The sequence below is a fragment of the Chanodichthys erythropterus genome, chromosome 2 (genome assembly GCF_024489055.1).
Source record: "Chanodichthys erythropterus isolate Z2021 chromosome 2, ASM2448905v1, whole genome shotgun sequence".
In the NCBI taxonomy this organism is placed as follows: Eukaryota; Metazoa; Chordata; class Actinopteri; order Cypriniformes; family Xenocyprididae; genus Chanodichthys; species Chanodichthys erythropterus.
In genome coordinates this window covers 40,890,001-40,906,987 of record NC_090222.1, presented here as the reverse complement: position 1 = coordinate 40,906,987, position 16,987 = coordinate 40,890,001, and the positions used below count along the sequence as shown (strand labels likewise).

The following is a 16,987-nucleotide window of genomic DNA, read 5'->3' as shown; positions in this document are numbered from 1 at the left end:
AGAAAAGACGATACCATTCTGTTTATTATAAGCGCTGCAGTTTTGTCATCTGTCGCTTTAAATTTTCGAGATCTTAAAGCAGGATGGATTCTGATTGGCTGTCAATGTTTTTACCATTCATCAGCTGGAAAACAATCGTTCCTCTGTGCCGTTATCACTATAGATATTAGACTCTGATATTCTCTTAGAACTGTTACAGCTTTACAGCTATAAAAGATTAACCAGGAGACGAACGCTCTGTGAATAAATGTGTTTATTTGTCAAGAGAATCACAGTAACATTACAAATCAAAGTGATGAAGAGAAACTAAAACAGCCGCTTTTAAAAGTGATGCGCGACACGCGATCCTCCAGCGTCACATGAGCTGTCATCAGTCACATGCTGAATTCTGCGGCTCCTCATTCCGTATTTGACCCATAATCCCCACGGAGAGTCTTTAGGAGCGGATGATGCCGTTCCTGCGGAGTCATGAATCACGACGCTACCTGTGTGTGTGTGTGTGTGTGTGTGTGTGTGAGTGTGTGTTTACGGTGCCATCCAGAAGGGCATGGGCTGCTGCTGCTGCTGCGTTTGTGTTTTGTTCCGGTGGGGAGGCGACGGCGGGCAGTGGTATGTCCCGAGCGTCCAGCCGGCTTTAGAGGGTCCGTGATCGTCCTCTTCATCAGAGGAATCTCCGGCGTACGCCACCAGCCCCGTCCGGACGCGCTTCACCTGCGGCTCTGATGGACAGACCAGAAACCAGAGAGAAACACACAAAAACAACACCACGTACCAGCAATGAAGGAAACAGGAAGTTAAACGCATGTGGTGGGTGACAACCGCATGTCATTGGACGAGTCCAATCAGGAGGCGGAAGGGAACGAGGCCCCGCCCATCAGGCATCCCCCCGGAGGGACATGAAAGAGAGAGGAAAAAACACAGAGAAAGAGAGAGAACACAGAACACAAGAGAGACGCCCGTTAGTGCGGCAGTCACACGGCACGGCAGACGCGCAGGGGAGGAGCCTCATTCTAACCAATGACGGCCGTCAAGCTGAAGCGTGTCATTTCCTGCAGGATCACATGTTGGTAAAGATGCTGAAATGACACGCTTCAGCTTTACCTTTACTCTACTGATACGGTCCGCCGCTGCTGCAGCCTCATATCTGCATGCAGAAAGCAGTCAGTGTGATTTACAGCGATCATCGAGGGTGTGTGTGGCGTCTGTCTTACCCAGAAGGCTCGGCGCTGCCGTCTTCTCGTCTGCTTTCGGAGGTCTCAGTCCGTTGACCGGCGCTGACGCACACGGAGGCGGCATGAGCTGTCTGCTGCTGCGCAAACAATACCACATACAATCAATCATCGTGATCAGCTGATCAACGCTGTCAGTGTTCTTTGAATAGAAAATCGTCATGTTGATGTTTATAATATTAAATCTAAGAGTTCATTTATACGCTCATCATTACGCGTTATTCCTCCACTAGAGCTCGAGCGCCAAAAACTGCAACGCACTAATAATAAAAAGAACAATATCATCCGTTGGTGTGGACGCCAATATAGTTATTACTATAGTTATTGTTATCATTACAGTTATTGTTATTATCATTCTAGATTAAAGCAGTAAGACTCAAGAAGCCGTGGTTTACAGTCAATTTAGAACAGTTATCGTTATCATCATTATATTTACTGGTATAGTTGACACTAATATAGTTATTGTAGTTATCGTTACATTTATCGTTGCTATCATTATAGTTATCGTTATAGTTGATGCTAATATAGTTATCCTTATAGTTACTGTTATTATCATAGTTAGCATTATAGTTGACACTAATATAGTTATCGTTATAGTTAGCGCTAATATATAGTTATCATTAGTTATTACAGTTATAATTTTTATCATTATAGTTATTAAAGTTGACACTAATATAGTTATTATCATAGTTATCATTATAGTTGACGTTAATATAGTTATCGTTATCATTAGTTATTACAGTTATCATTAGTTATAGTTTACGCTAATATAGTTATCGTTACAGTTACTGTTATTATAATTTACGCCAATATAGTTATCGTTATTATAGTTAGTTATCGTTATTATCGTTATAGTTATTGCTATAGTTATTATAATTATAATTATCATAGTTATTGTTATAGTTTGCATTAATATAGTTATCGTTATCATAGTTATCGTTACAGTTACTGTTATTATAATTTACGCCAATATAGTTATCGTTATTATAGTTAGTTATCGTTATTATCGTTATAGTTATTGCTATAGTTATTATAATTATAATTATCATAGTTATTGTTATAGTTTGCATTAATATAGTTATCGTTATCAGAGTTTTCGTTAGTTATTGTTATTATCGTTACAGTTACCATTATAGTTGATGCTAATATTATAATTATTAGTTATTGTTATTATCATTATAGTTATCGTTATTATCATTAAAATTACCGTTATAGTTGATGCTAATATAGTTATCATTATAGTTATCGTTAGTTATCATTATAGTTAACGTTATAGTTGACGCTAATAGTTATCCTTATCATAAGTTATTACAGTTATCATTATTATTGATATAGTTATTAAAGTTGACACTAATATAGTGATTGTTATCATTATAGTTATTATAGTTGACGTTAATAGTTATCGCTATCATTAGTTATTACAGTTATTGTTATAGTTATTATAGTTGACGCTTATATAGTTATCGTTATCATTATAGTTGTTACAGTTATTGTTACAGTTACTGTTATCATAGTTATTATAGTTTACGCTAATAGTTATCATAGTTATAGTTACAGTTATTGTTATTATAGTTGATGCCAATACAGTTATTATTATAGTTATAGTTATCGTTATCATCAGTTATAGTTGACGTTAATATAGTTATCGTTATTACAGTTATCATTAGTTATTATAGTTTACGCTAATATAGTTATCGTTATCATAGATATATAGTTGATGCTAATATAGTTATTATAATTATAGTTATCGTTATCATTATAGTTATTATGGTTGACGTTACTGTAGTTATCGTTATTAGTTATTACAGTTATCGTTATAGTTATTATAGTTTACCCTAATATAGTTATCATTATCATTACACTAATATAGTTGTCGTTATCATTAGTTATTACAGTTATTGTTATAGTTATTATAGTTGACGCTTATATAGTTATCGTTATCATTATAGTTATTGTTACAGTTACTGTTATCATAGTTATTATAGTTTACGCTAATAGTTATCATTATAGTTATAGTTACAGTTATTGTTATTATAGTTGATGCTAATACAGTTATTATTATTATTATTATTATTATTATTAATTATCGTTATCATCATAGTTATTATAGTTGACGTTAATATCGTTATCAGTTATTACAGTTATCATTATAGTTATTATAGTTTACGCTAATATAGTTATCGTTATAGTTATATAGTTGATGCTAATATAGTTATTATAATTATAGTTATCGTTATCATTATAGTTATCATTATGGTTGACGTTACTGTAGTTATCGTTATTAGTTATTACAGTTATCGTTATAGTTATTATAGTTTACCCTAATATAGTTATCATTATCATTACACTAATATAGTTGTCGTTATCATTAGTTATTACAGTTATCGTTATTATAGTTGATGCTAATATAATTTTCGTTATCATTAGTTATCGTTACAGTTATTGTTATTATCATAGTTATTATAGTTTACGCCAATATAGTTATCGTTATCATTATAGTTACAGATATCGTTATTATCATTATAGTTATTATAGTTGATGCTTATATAGTTATAATTATAGTTATCATTATCATCATTATAGTTATTGTTATAGTTTACGCTAATATAGTTATCGTTATTATAGTTATAGTTACAGATATTGTTATCATTAGTTATTATAACTGATGCTCATATAGTTATTATAATTACAGTTATCGTTATCATTATAGTTATAGTTACAGTTATTGTTATTATCGTTATAGTTACCATTATAGTTGATGCTAATATAATTATTATTAGTTAGCATTATTATCATTATAGTTATCATTAGTTTACGCCAATATAGTTATTATAGTTATCGTTACAGTTATCGTTATTATCATTATAGGTATTGTTATAGTTGACGCTAACATAGTTATCATAGTTATTGTTATTATCATTAGTTATTGTTATAGTTTACACCAATATAGGGTTACACTTTATTTTTCAGTGCTGTAGTTACATTGTAATTACTCAAATAAGTACTGAGTACTATTAATTAACTAGATGTACTTACTATAGTGTTACAGTTTGGTTTAGGGTTAGTTACTTGTAATTATGCATAATTTACTGTTATTACTATAGTAATTAGAGCTTCAATCTACACCAAGAAGCAGCTCAAATAGAAGAGTTTTCATGTGTCACATGTTTTGATCACATCATTCACAGACTTACATTAGTGTGATTCAGCGTTTCATCACTGCACTGTTATTTAAAACAGTCCTGAACGCAGCATGTGCAGAGGTGTGTGTGTGTGTGTGTGTGTGTGTGTGTTGAAGCGTCTGACCTGTCTCTCTCTCTCACAGGCCCTGAGGAAGCAGCAGACGGGGGTCCTGACGCCTCTGAGCTGCCCACAGACATGCCTGCACCTAAATTAGTCATATGAATGGGTCCATGCTATGAGCAGAAAAACACAACAGCATTAACACACACCCTCATTTACAGACACACACACACATCACTGACTGATCATCTCTCACACACACTTCACATCAAATCACACAAAAAAATCACATTTATAGTCAAACATGTGAGCATTTCCCATCATTCACCACAAGAACACAAACCCCGCTGAGCTGCTGTGTGCTGACCGGCACAAACTGGTTCAGTGTTTTATTGATGGATTTTTGTCTTTCAGACAGTATTACTCTAATGATGCGGCTCACTAGGGTTTGAGTTTTTATCTGCTGTCATTCATTACAAATAAACAATTACAAATACTCTCAGGTCCTCGTGACCCCACAGGTCACTTCATTACAGGCTCCACCCACAAACTGTGTCACCATGGCGACAGGACGCTGACATCACACGCACCTGCAGAAAGGGAGCAAAGCCATACGGTGATCGGCGCAGCGTCCGGCATGTGCCGACAGCTCACCTGGTATCCCAGAAGGCCTCTGTCCGTCTCGTCCGGCACCTCCTCCGTGAAGCGGCGTTTCTGTGGCGGGTTGGGCGGGGCCGTGGGTTTGGGCGGAGCCACTGCAGCGGGCGGGAACGGAGCGGGAGGAAGAGTCTGGAGACAGAGAGCAACGTTTCAAGAGACGGGAGATGGATGGAGACACACAGACGGCGAGTGTGTGAGCGCGTTACCTGTGGCGGGACGTTTGCGGGCGCGGGTGTGATGGGATACTGTGCGGTCGGGGGGGGCACGGGGGCCGGGGCCACAGGAGCCACCGGATACGGAGGAGCGACGGGCTGCGGTGGCGGCGGGACGGGCGCGGGATAGGAGGGCTGGAATCCGGCAGGAGGGTAATACGGAGGCTGCGGCGGGATTCCATTAATGACAGGAGGCTGAATGAAACCTGCTGACAGACACACACACACACACACACACACACACACACACCCCACTGTGATGAACACAATCAAAACATGTGATCTTACAATTACTGAACTGGATTGAGCTGAATAATGATGCTGCAGTTTTTATAGATGAATTTCAGTGTGTGTAAATGTGCGCATGCATGTGTGTGAATGAGTGTGTGATTTTTGTGAGTGTGTGAGTGAGAGTGTGTGTGTGTGTGTGTGTGTGTGATTGTGTCTGTGAGTGTGAATGTGTGTGTGTTTACCCTGTGTGGGCATCACACTGCTCATCTGATTCAGGAATCTAGAATACTCAGCATGAACCTGCCAGACACGCACACACATTACAGCAGTGTTGTTTACTGTTAACAAACTATTACAAATCATTTACATTCACTGAAATAAAGCTGAAACACAATATAAATATTAGATGAAACAACTAGCAATGGCAAATAACAAATAAAATAAGTTAAATTACTAAAGCTAAAACAAAAAAATTAACCCTTGTGCATTGTTCAAATTTACTACCCTTTCGTTATGTTCGTGGATGAAAACATCCACTAAATTAAACTGCTGTAAAAATGTATCAGATAAATATTTTTTTCAATTTTTTTGCATAAATGTGTTAATCAACCTCAGTCCTGATCAAAACTACTAAATGTTTAAAAGAATCCAGGATTTTTACTCTTTTATTGCCAAGTTTATGAAGTGATGTCACTGATTTTGGGGGAAAAAAACACACAAAATTACTTATTTTTAATATAAAAAGTGATTGTGGACTGGATTTTTTTTACCTTTTATCACAGTCTTTGACATGTGAAAGATTAGTAACAACATTGGTTTTGATGCATTGTTTGTTTTTGTGCAGCATCAGATTTTAATTTTGCGCAAAAGTCTTACTCTCTTTCACACACACACACACACACACACACACACACACACACTATAATATACTGTTATATGGAGTTATATGAAGTATAAAAGCCAGAAACTAAGCTTTTTTTTTTGCACAAGCCTATCTAAAGGGTTAATGGTGCCACCTGGTGATCAACTGTAAAAATGAGAAATTTTACCTCTTCCCAACAGGGAAAACCACCATCAAAGAATGCATGATTTTATGGTGTCATGGCTTTACAATCAAAAAATGTCATTATAATGGAAGTCAATGGGGCAAAAACAGCCACGAACAGTAAATGAGGGAGAAAAAATTAAAATCTGATGCTGCACAAAAACTAACAATGTTGTTACTAATCTTTCACATGTCCAAGACTTGTGATAAAAGGTAAAAAAAAAAAATCCAGTCCACAATCACTTTTTATATTGAAAATAAGTAATTTTGTGTGTTTTTTTCCCCAAATCAGTGACATAATTTCAAAAACTTGGCAATAAAAGAGTAAAAATCCTGGATTTTTTCCCAACATTTAGTAGTTTTGATCAGGACTGAGGTTGATTAACAGATTTATGCAAAAAAAAAACATTTTTACAGCAGTTTAATTTAGTGCATGTTTTCATCCACGAACATAACGAAAGGGTAGTAAATTTGCCCACAGTGTATTTTTGAGGTTTTGAAAATTTTCAAAGCATTTTCCCAAAATATATATCAAAATAAGATTTGTCACCAAAAATCATTCCATTTGCTGAAACACAGAGAAAGTTGTGGCCAAATTAAGACTCAAAAACACCCCATAGTGGATGAAAACATCCCCAACAACACATAAGGGTTAGCTCAATAAATTTTTCTTTTCTTTTTTTTTTAAAGTAATAAAAGCAAGACCACATGACACCAAAGTGAAAATATAAAAATATAACAAATTAATAGTATTAATAAATATAAAACATTTATAAATCATACTAGAATAACACTGATTACATCAGATTTATTGTTTTATTTATTGACACTACTGTTATTTTACTTTGCATAGTTTCTCATTGTGTGCAGAAAAACTGTAAACTGATGAACAGAGAGAGAGAGAGAGAGAGAGAGAGAGAGACGGTCTTACGGTCTGCAGCAGGTTTTCACAGAGGGTTTTTGCAGCAGCAAGTCCTTCAGGTTTAGGGTGACTGGAGGAACAGAGAAACTCATGAACATTGTGTGTGTGTGTGTGTGTGTGTGTGTGTGAGATCTCTACACACACCTGATGTATATGTACATGGGCTCAAACGCCTCTCGTCCGGACGCGGGCTCCAGGCAGCCGGACCCTTTCCCCCTCAGGAAGACTTTGGCTCCCGTTTCTGCCTGAATGTGCTGCAGGTACGAGCAGCCCGGACCCTCCACACGCTCCTTCACGCAGAAACCCTGGACGGCCTGATCCAGACCCACAAACACCTTATCCTGCACATAATGCATCTGAACACACACACACACACACACACACACACGGGTCAGGACGGTGTGAAGCGATCGGAGGCTCTCTCTGATGTGAGTGCACATGTACTCACTCCTCCTGGAAAGTGCGCTTTGTGTGGAGCAGGGGGGATTGTGGGTGGAGCGGCGGGTCCGGGCTGCTGGTACACGGTGACCGTCGCTCCGCTGTAGGTCGAGCTGGTGGCGGCCTTCACTACACCGTTAGTAATGATCTCCTTAATCCTGTTAACGGCCTCTACACACACACACACACACACACACACACAGAGAGAGCGATGTTAAACACACACACACACACACACACACACACACACGTGATCCTCAGAATGAAACCCATCCATCAGTGGCGTCACTCACTGTCCACTAAGTCTCTGGTTTGTCCCTGCACATGCAGATAGAGCGGACGGTCACTGCGGAGAGATGCATTAATACGAGAAGATTAGACTGATCCGAAGCTTGAACAGAACTGGATGTTCATGTAAAGGCCGTCAGTGTCACAGTCGGATGAAACGGAGCGTCTCACCTGGGCAGCGCTTTGCTCTTCTCCTCTGCTGACATGTAGCGCCCCCTGGTGGACACGGCAGCGCCGCTCACTCTGCTGATCTGTGTGGAGATTGAGAAGAATCAAGCACTGAGGAAAGCACCTGACGACAGAAGGCAGACACGCGGCCTGTCCCTGCTCTCACCTCGTCTTGAGTCTGTCCGCGGGTCAGCAGGTTCCGACAGGTCAGCGGGACGTCGTTTATCTCCACCTCTGCCACCACCAGGTCATCTTTCACCTTATTCCCACCGACACCTGCAACCTACACACACTTCCTGTCTTTAATTATGAATGCGTGTTTGCTCCTCATATTCACCGTTAGCGTTTGAAAGTTTCTCGCTTCATTTTGAACTGATTGTTTTAAAGTGTTACAATGGCAACTAACTGAAATAAGTTTAAGTACTAAAATGACAATTTTTAATCCAAAAGTGTGCTCATTTAGATAAACACACATAGATTATCGAATGTTTACTTCAAATATCTTTATTTAACAGTATTTTTTTCTATTTTTACCCATAATAGGATGATGTGAGCATTTTGGAGCGCTAAACTCTCACATGCAATGTCTGTTTCAATCATACTCGACACCAGAGGGCGCCCTCGCGCAGAAGCACAAGTGAGACTCATAGGAGTAATAAAACTTATGATGTTCCAGGAAATCCCTAATATGGACGTCCAGCAATCGCTGGAGCTGAATAAACTGCAGATGACTGATCAAACATGAAGCCATTAGCTGTGTTTCCATCTAAAGTTGTGAATTTAAAATTGGAATATCACATAAAACGTTTGCGAATAAAGCAGCATTTCCATCTAGTGAGCCGAAGAGAACAAAATCGTCACTTCCTGATAAACTGGCGCAGTGATAAAATGTGCATAAAAACAGGTGGATGGAAAGAGCTATTGTGACAATATGTGCGTTCTTTAAGCCATCTCCGTTATTTTCTTAAGAATAATGTATATTTATAACTGTATAGAATACTATAAAATAATATAATTTGAGCCTCATACTGTGATATAAGAAGCCACTTCAGTTTCAGACTGGTTCAGGTTGCTGTTAAAGCATTAGTTCAGTTCAGAATTAAAATGTCCTGATAATTTACTCTCCTCCATGTCATCCAAGATGTTCATGTCTTTCTTTCTTCAGTGGAAAAGAAATGAAGGAAAACATTCCAGGATTTTTCTCCATATAGTGGACTTCACTGGGGTTCAACGGGTTGAAGGTCCAAATGTCAGTTTCAGTGCAGCTTCAAAGAGCTCTACATGATCCCAGACGAGGAATAAGAGTCTCATCTAGAGAAACCATTGGACATTTACTAAAAAATAAACATTATATACTTTTTAACCACAAATGTCTTGTCTTGCACGCATGACGTAATCATGTTGGAAAGGTCACGCGTGACGAAGGCAGAAGTACCGATCCAGTGTTTACAAAGTGAACGTACAAAGACTAAGTAAAAAAAAAAAAAAAAAAAAAGGTAAAACAACGATGAAAATGAGTTTTTTGTGGTACTTCCTTCTTCCTTTCCAACATGATTATGTCATGCGTGGAGCATCACAGAGCAGTGCAAGACGAGCATTTGTGGTTAAAAAGTATATAATATTTATTTTTTTTAATAAATGTCCGATGGTTTCTCTAGATGAGACTCTTATTCCTCGTCTGGGATCATGTAGAGCTCTTTGAAGCTGCACTGAAACTGACATTTGGACCTTCAACCCGTTGAACCCCAGTGAAGTCCACTATATGGAGAAACATCCTGGAATGATTTCCTTCATTTCTTTTCCACTGAAGAAAGAAAGACATGAACATCTTGGATGACATGGAGGAGAGTAAATTATCAGGACATTTTAACTCTGAACTGAACTAATCCTTTACATGTAGCTATAATTGTTCTTTTTGAATGCAATGATGTGATTCTTTGAAAACAAAATAAACTAAGTAATGGTGAATTTGACTGATAGCTTTATTTTTTCAAGATTTCTATAGACATTATAATATACTGTTATTGTGAATTCTTTTGGCTACAGTAAGTGTCTGATATCTTTACAGCCCTAAAGTGAATATATACATGTATATGTTTCATAAATATATGGACTGACTTTATCTGCAGGCGCGGCGCTGCTGATCTGAGACGGCTTCAGTTTGCCTTTGGCCACCAGCATGGCGTTGATCTTGGCAGCGACGGCGGCAGCAGCGTCCAGAGCTCCAGTGGGAGCAGAACCTCCATCCGCCTCTCCAGACGACACCGGGCCGGCCTGGTCCCATTTACTGCGCCGTCTGACACACACACAACATCAACCATCATCATCTTCATCAATGTTCCCCTGCAGGACCTCAAACTCAGATCATCAGCTGTCAATCAAACACTAGTTTCATCACTCCAGATCCTGAACCAATCAGCTTCCAGAACTTCACTGAAGAGCTGAACCACAGTACTTCTGATGTTTGTTTATACTTCACACTGTTCTCATCACAGTATTACCATGGTACTGTTTAAACGTCAAAAAACTCGACAGAGGCGTTCATATGAAGATATCTGAACATATTGCTGATTAATTTTTTTGTGTTTCTGGTTCGTTATGTAACACCCGCCATTAGCAGCGACACACACACACACACACACACACACACACACACACACACACACACACACACACACACACACACACACACACACACACACACACACACACTTACCCGCCGCTGTGCGGGACACCGAATGACATCTGTTGTGTTGAGTTGATGTTTCTGATCACGGTGAATCGAACCGAACAGAACCGATCCGCTGCTGACGCTCGAGCAGACACACCATCCAACGGAAGCACAGCCGCCTGCGTCACTTCCGCTAACATCGCGCATGCGCAGCATCCATCTGACAAACTCCCTTCACAAATGTTTTTTTTGTTTGTTTGTTTGTTTGTTTTAATTTTTATTATTAATGCAAAAATGACAGTCAACAGAATACAAAAGGGAAAAATAAGTCAATAATTTGCTAATTGACAGAAAAATATGAATAAATAATAAGATAAAGTAAACCCTCGCGAATGTTTTGTTAGATCATCGATCGAATAATTAATTGTTTTGAGAATTTGATTTGCGTTAATGTAAATTATGAACATTATGCATATATTATATTACACTCTAAAAAGCTGGGTTAAAAATAACCCAAGTTGTTTGAAAATGGACAAACCCAGAGGTTAGGTTAAATATTTGACCCAACCTGCTGGGTATTTTATTTAAAACATCTATTGATTAAAAATTATTGGCTGGCTTGAAATGAACCCAAAATATGTTGGAAATGAACGTTTATTAATAAGTTTAATGAATAATAATTAAAAAATAAATATTTATGAAGTTGCTTATTAAATAATGTTCATCTTTTGATTATTTTGTTGCCTCTAATAATTATGTGTCTGATTTTTAATTTCCAACCTGTTTGGGGTTCATTTTAAGCCAGTAATTGAGTTAAATAAAACTACCCAGCAAACATTTAACCCAACTGTTGGGTTAAAGGGTTAGTTCACCCAAAAATTAAAATAATGTCATTATTACTCACCCATGATTCGGATCGCGTGTCAAACCGCCAAACTGAAATCACGTGACTCTGGCGCTCCGAATCATGACTCGACACAAAAGATTCATAACGCTCCGAAGCTTCCTGAAGCAGTGTTTTGAAATCGGCCATCACTAAATAAGTCGTTATTTTTTATTTTTTTTTGGCGCACCAAAAATATTCTCGTGGCTTTATAATATTAATATTGAACCACTGTACTCACATGACCTGATTTAAATATGTTTTTAGTACATTAATGGATCTTGAGAGAGGAAATGTCATTGTTGGCTATGCAGGCCTCACTGAGCCATCGGATTTCATCAAAAATATCTCCTGAAGATGAACGAAGGTCTTACGGGTGTGGAACAGCATGAGGGAGAGTAATTAATGACATTATTTTCAATTTTTGGGTGAACTAACCCTTTAAAACAACCCAATCGCTGGGTTTGTCCATTTTCAACTAAACTTGGGTTGTTTTTAACCCAGCATTTTTAGTTACTTATATCAATATAAATAAATGTAGACGCCTAAACCTAGCTTTCATCTGGTTCTGGACAATAAACAAACAAACAAAAATAAGGTTTATTCTGTTTTAAATGTGTTTTCTTTGCTGTTTCAGAACTCATTCATCATCATGTTTGTCACCAGCAGGTGGAGCTAAAGTCACGTGAAGGTTTTGGACTCATCTGTGGAAGATTACAGGCTGTTTGAAAGGCTTCATTAATGTGTGTACTTTGTTTTTTAGGCAGCATTGCTGTATTGATGTGTTTCATTCAAAAATCAAGCTGAAAATCTATACTGAAGAAAATAAATCATAAGTAATGTTACTTAAGCAGGTTATTATGGTATTTTAATAGTAAAATCAACTTGCACACACTTTTTACATTTCTTTTAGATTCCAACAAAGACCAGTTTTCATTCCATTTTTCTTTTTTGTGAAAAAGTCAAGTGCCACAGCAAAGCTTGGCATGAAAAAAAATATAAAAATATATATTTATTAAAACAAAGCAACATTGGGTAACCCTAATCCTAACTTAGACATTCAGCTATAAAAGAATACAATTTTCAGTAAAAAAATAGAAAAAAACTGCATAAATGTAATTTATGTTTTTTTTTATTTTTTTATTTTTTTTAAATATATATTTAAAGAATCACTTTTGCTTAAAGAATCAAGTGAAAATGCATATTCCTGCATCAGGTTTTCGAAGAAGCTCTCATCCACCACAAGAGATAAAAACACTGAGCTAATGTAGGAGGAAAAGACCAGCAGGAGGCAGCAGAGTCTATTTGAACGTAAATCTTTGTTTATTTGCTCTTTATTTGTACAACATGAGAAATTATTTGCCATCACGGAGAAAGATTCCCTCTATGAACAGAAAACAGATCCCTGATTGAAGGCTTTGACCAGGAGCCTCGTCCCGTCACCCGAATCACTAACAGAACCACTGCTTTGCTTTTTACATGAAACAACTCAATCACATCAAGGAATAAACGACGTCTTTGGAGAGATAGACGTAAAGGAACTTTACTTAATAACAGGGCGTTCATATTTCCAAGCACAAATATATACAATAAATTAATATTCACCAAACATTTGCATAACCACTTAGTGCATGGCTCAAGATTTCCTGAGAATAGTTGCAAAAAAAATTAAAAATAAACTAAGGCAGCTTGACCTTTTTACATACAAAATTCAGCGAAGTTCTTAATATTCATGATGCAAAGAGTTTTTGAAGAAATTGAGGATTTACAATCATCATCATTGGTGACTAATGAACAAGACAATATTTCACAACACAAAGATTCCATTTTAGTGCAAATAAACCTCTTTGGGTAATTTCCCTACTGTCAGCAGTACAGTAACATACACCAGACGAAAATCCCAGAATTCATCCCGAAACGCTTCCCATGAGGATGGGCGTGTGTCTTATAGCTTTGATAATCAAGAGAAGGTCAACGAGCGAAATGAAGGCGGCTAAAGCTATAATATGATGTCATTAATGACTAATTTTCCATGTAATGCAAATAATTTTATTATCTCAAAAATATCTCAGATATGTATATTTGCTTCAAGAAAGGCAAGGCTCCTCCTAGTTTCATTCTGTCTGTTCTGTGCTGGTCGTCGGAGGCGATTGTACTTTTAATCAGAAATTCAATGTGCAAAACTTGCAAATAGAGGACGTTTGAATCTCAGTTCTCTACAGCACCTGAGCGGTTATATGTGCGTTTGCACACGTTACATCTGATCAGGCTTCACGCCGCGTCTACCTGAGGCCATTACGAGAAAAAAAGGCAGAACCGATCCTAGACCAGAGGAGTCGCTCCAACTGAACTCAAGACTCAAGGAGTCGCTCCAACTAACGACTCAAGGAGTCACTCCGACTGAACTCCAAGACTCAAGGAGTCACTCGGACGGAACTTAAAGACTCAAGGAGTCACTGCGACTAAAGACTCAAAGAGTCGCTCCGACTGAACTCAAAGACTCAAGGAGTCGCTCCAACTGAACTCAAAGAGTCGCTCCGACTAACGACTCAAGGAGTCACTCCGACTGAACTCCAAGACTCAAGGAGTCGCTCCAACTGAACTCCAAGACTCAAGGAGTCACTCGGACGGAACTTAAAGACTCAAGGAGTCACTGCGACTAAAGACTCAAAGAGTCGCTCCGACTGAACTCAAAGACTCAAGGAGTCGCTCCAACTGAACTCAAAGAGTCGCTCCGACTAAAGACTCAAAGAGTCGCTCCGACTGAACTCAAAGACTCAAGGAGTCGCTCCAACTGAACTCAAAGACTCAAGGAGTCGCTCCAACTGAACTCAAAGACTCAAAGAGTTGCTCCGACTAAAGACTCAAAGAGTCGCTCCGATTGAACTCAAAGACTCAAAGAGTCGCTCCGACTAAATACTCAAAGAGTCGCTCCGACTGAACTCAAAGACTCAAGGAGTCGCTGCGACTGAACTCCAAGACTCAAGGAGTCACTCGGATGGAACTTAAAGACTCAAGGAGTCGCTCCAACTGAACTCAAAGACTCAAGGAGTCGCTCCGACTAAAGACTCAAAGAGTCGCTCCGACTCAAGACTCAAGAAGTTGTTCAATCAGAGCAACTCCTTGAGTCTTTAGTCGGAGCGACTACTTGAGTCTTGAAGCGACTCAAGACTCAAGGAGTCACACCAACTGAACTCAAAGACTTGGACTGAAGGAAGCTTCGTAAGGAAGAGAAGATGCAGAATAACCAAAGCGCCTCAACCAGGAAAGTCACAATAAATATCAAACCGACAAATAAATAAATAGAATAGTATACAAAAGAATTCTCCATCCTGCTGTGTCACCATCTTTACAGAAAACGAGTGCGCAGGAAAACCAGACGCATTCTCTAAATTCAGGATGAAATCAAGCTCATCCTCCCAAACAAAAAAAACCCCAGAACAAACGTAAACGTAAATCAAACAAATGCGTCCGATTAAGATTCTCAAGCCCCATCAGAGCATTTGAACAGTCCTGAAAGCCCTTTAAATGTGTGAGAACTGAGACCTGGTCCATTTTAAGTCTTTCTCTCAAAGACAACAGCCAGAGAAAAAAAAAAACATTTTAAAGGCTACAAATATCTGAAAAATTCACTGACATATAATTAATCTCAGTTAAGTCCAAACTAACCAATAATCTTTGGTATGAAAGGAAACTATCATTTGAAGAAGAAAAAAAATTCCAAACTCATTTTATTTGGAAAAGGCTAAATTTAAGAGCAGCTACAGTAGATTCCCCTTCATGGTATCCTGAGCGCCTGTAGGTGGCGATACGTCCCGTCCAGAGGAAGGCCACGCCCCTCTCCGCCTCTAGCTGCTTCATTTGCATTCTTAATTCATTCGGTTGTTAGTTTTTAAATCAGGTTTGTTCAATCACTCGAATGTGTTCGAATGTTGCATAGCGTGAACGTCAACCTCACAGAACATTAACAAGACGAATCTCCAAAAACAGTCAATTTGGATTCATACAAAACCACATACCGCAGAAAAAAAGCAGATCTGCCCAACAAAACAAAGACCCTGCGTGATTCTTCATGAGCTCCACCAGCACCAGAAACAGAAGATGATGCGACTACACCGCTGATATATGATGGAACACACACACACACACACACACACACACACACGCACGTCACTCTTCCTCCTCGCCAGCAGCTTCCTGCTCCTCATCCTCCTCCTCCTCCTCTTCCCACGTTCTATGTGCGACCGAGCCGCTCCCGTGCGGAGACGAGCCTCCTTCGGCTTTATCCAGGGATTTTCCCACCGGCCTCGAGACCGCCCGCCACAGCAGCTCCGGGAAGGGCATCCGGGCGGCGGCCAGCAGCGGGACACCCGGCATGGGAATGCCGTGGCCCTCGAGGAGCCCCGCGACGGCACTCATGTGATCCGGGTGCTGCTGATGGAGGCCGAAGGATTCCGAGGGCGGAGATGCGCCGGGTTCAGGCCCGGTTCCGCGGCGAGGCCGGCGCGTTCGGAGCTCCAGGCAGCTGTGGCCCTTCCGGTGCCGCTGCAGATGGTCCTCGCGGGCGAAAGCCTTGTGGCAGAGCGGGCACTCGAACGGCCGGTCGCCGCTGTGCAGCGAAAGATGGTTCTTCAGGTCGTAGGAGTGCAGGAAACGAGCAGGGCAGCTGGGACACGGATACGGCCGCTCGCCCGTGTGCTTCCGCATGTGGATCTTCAGCTTGTCGTTCCTGAGACGAGAAATAAGAGGGATTAACTGCAACATTCTGGCCGTGACAAACACAGGCAAATACACTCCTGAAACTGTGAATCAGAGCAAATTTCCTAACAATTACAAAGAATCGGCAAGAAGCAATTTTGAATTTTAAAACTGAAACAGTATTTTCTTGTAAAACATACTCATAATCATCTTTTAATCAAATATTTTATTCAAATAAGGCAGCCGCTGATCGTACCGTGTGAAGCGGACGCCGCAGGCCGTGCACTGGAACGGTTTCT

The 16,987-nt window shown here is 39.2% G+C and overlaps 2 protein-coding genes across 10 annotated transcripts in view; both read right to left on the bottom strand.

Moving 5' to 3' along the window:
* Positions 1-241: 241 nt before the first annotated feature.
* Positions 242-11,285, bottom strand: khdc4 (KH domain containing 4, pre-mRNA splicing factor). 7 transcript variants are annotated; one of them, XM_067361532.1, is made up of 14 exons: positions 11,153-11,285; positions 10,555-10,732; positions 8,603-8,719; positions 8,440-8,519; positions 8,274-8,326; positions 7,991-8,151; positions 7,687-7,898; positions 7,552-7,612; positions 5,818-5,875; positions 5,339-5,553; positions 5,127-5,261; positions 4,536-4,645; positions 1,212-1,309; positions 242-719 (listed from the first exon to the last, which is right to left on the bottom strand). In XM_067361532.1, the coding sequence occupies exons 1-14, from the start codon at positions 11,179-11,181 to the stop codon at positions 526-528; spliced, it is 1,701 nt and encodes a 566-aa protein (XP_067217633.1). In that variant the 5' UTR covers positions 11,182-11,285; the 3' UTR covers positions 242-525. The 7 variants fall into 7 exon arrangements, 5 of the variants coding, with proteins under 5 accessions (XP_067217633.1, XP_067217644.1, XP_067217655.1 ...); XM_067361543.1 differs by having other exon boundaries at positions 5,339-5,550; XM_067361554.1 differs by having other exon boundaries at positions 1,212-1,306; positions 5,339-5,550.
* A 3,854-nt stretch (positions 11,286-15,139) lies between these two features.
* The window catches only part of zbtb7b (zinc finger and BTB domain containing 7B), a 26,400-nt gene continuing 24,552 nt past the window's right edge, over positions 15,140-16,987 (bottom strand). For all 3 annotated transcript variants that reach the window (XM_067361511.1, XM_067361520.1, XM_067361502.1), the window contains 2 exons: positions 16,945-16,987; positions 15,140-16,719 (listed from right to left, as the gene is read on the bottom strand). The exon at positions 16,945-16,987 is cut by the window's right edge and continues 901 nt beyond it. In XM_067361511.1, the coding sequence (XP_067217612.1) occupies positions 16,161-16,719; positions 16,945-16,987 (602 nt within the window). In that variant the 3' untranslated portion in view covers positions 15,140-16,160. The remainder of the gene's footprint in view (positions 16,720-16,944) is intronic.

Bases quoted from the DNA above. Each gene is read 5' to 3' on its own strand.
- khdc4 (XM_067361532.1), bottom strand. From the start codon at position 11,181: ATGTCATTCGGTGTCCCGCACAGCGGCGG. The intron at 10,733-11,152 runs GTAAGTGTGTGT...TGTGTGTGTCAG, and splicing joins GGTGTCCCGCACAGCGGCGG to ACGGCGCAGTAAATGGGACC. The intron at 7,899-7,990 runs GTGAGTACATGT...GTGTGTGTTCAG, and splicing joins AAGCGCACTTTCCAGGAGGA to ATGCATTATGTGCAGGATAA.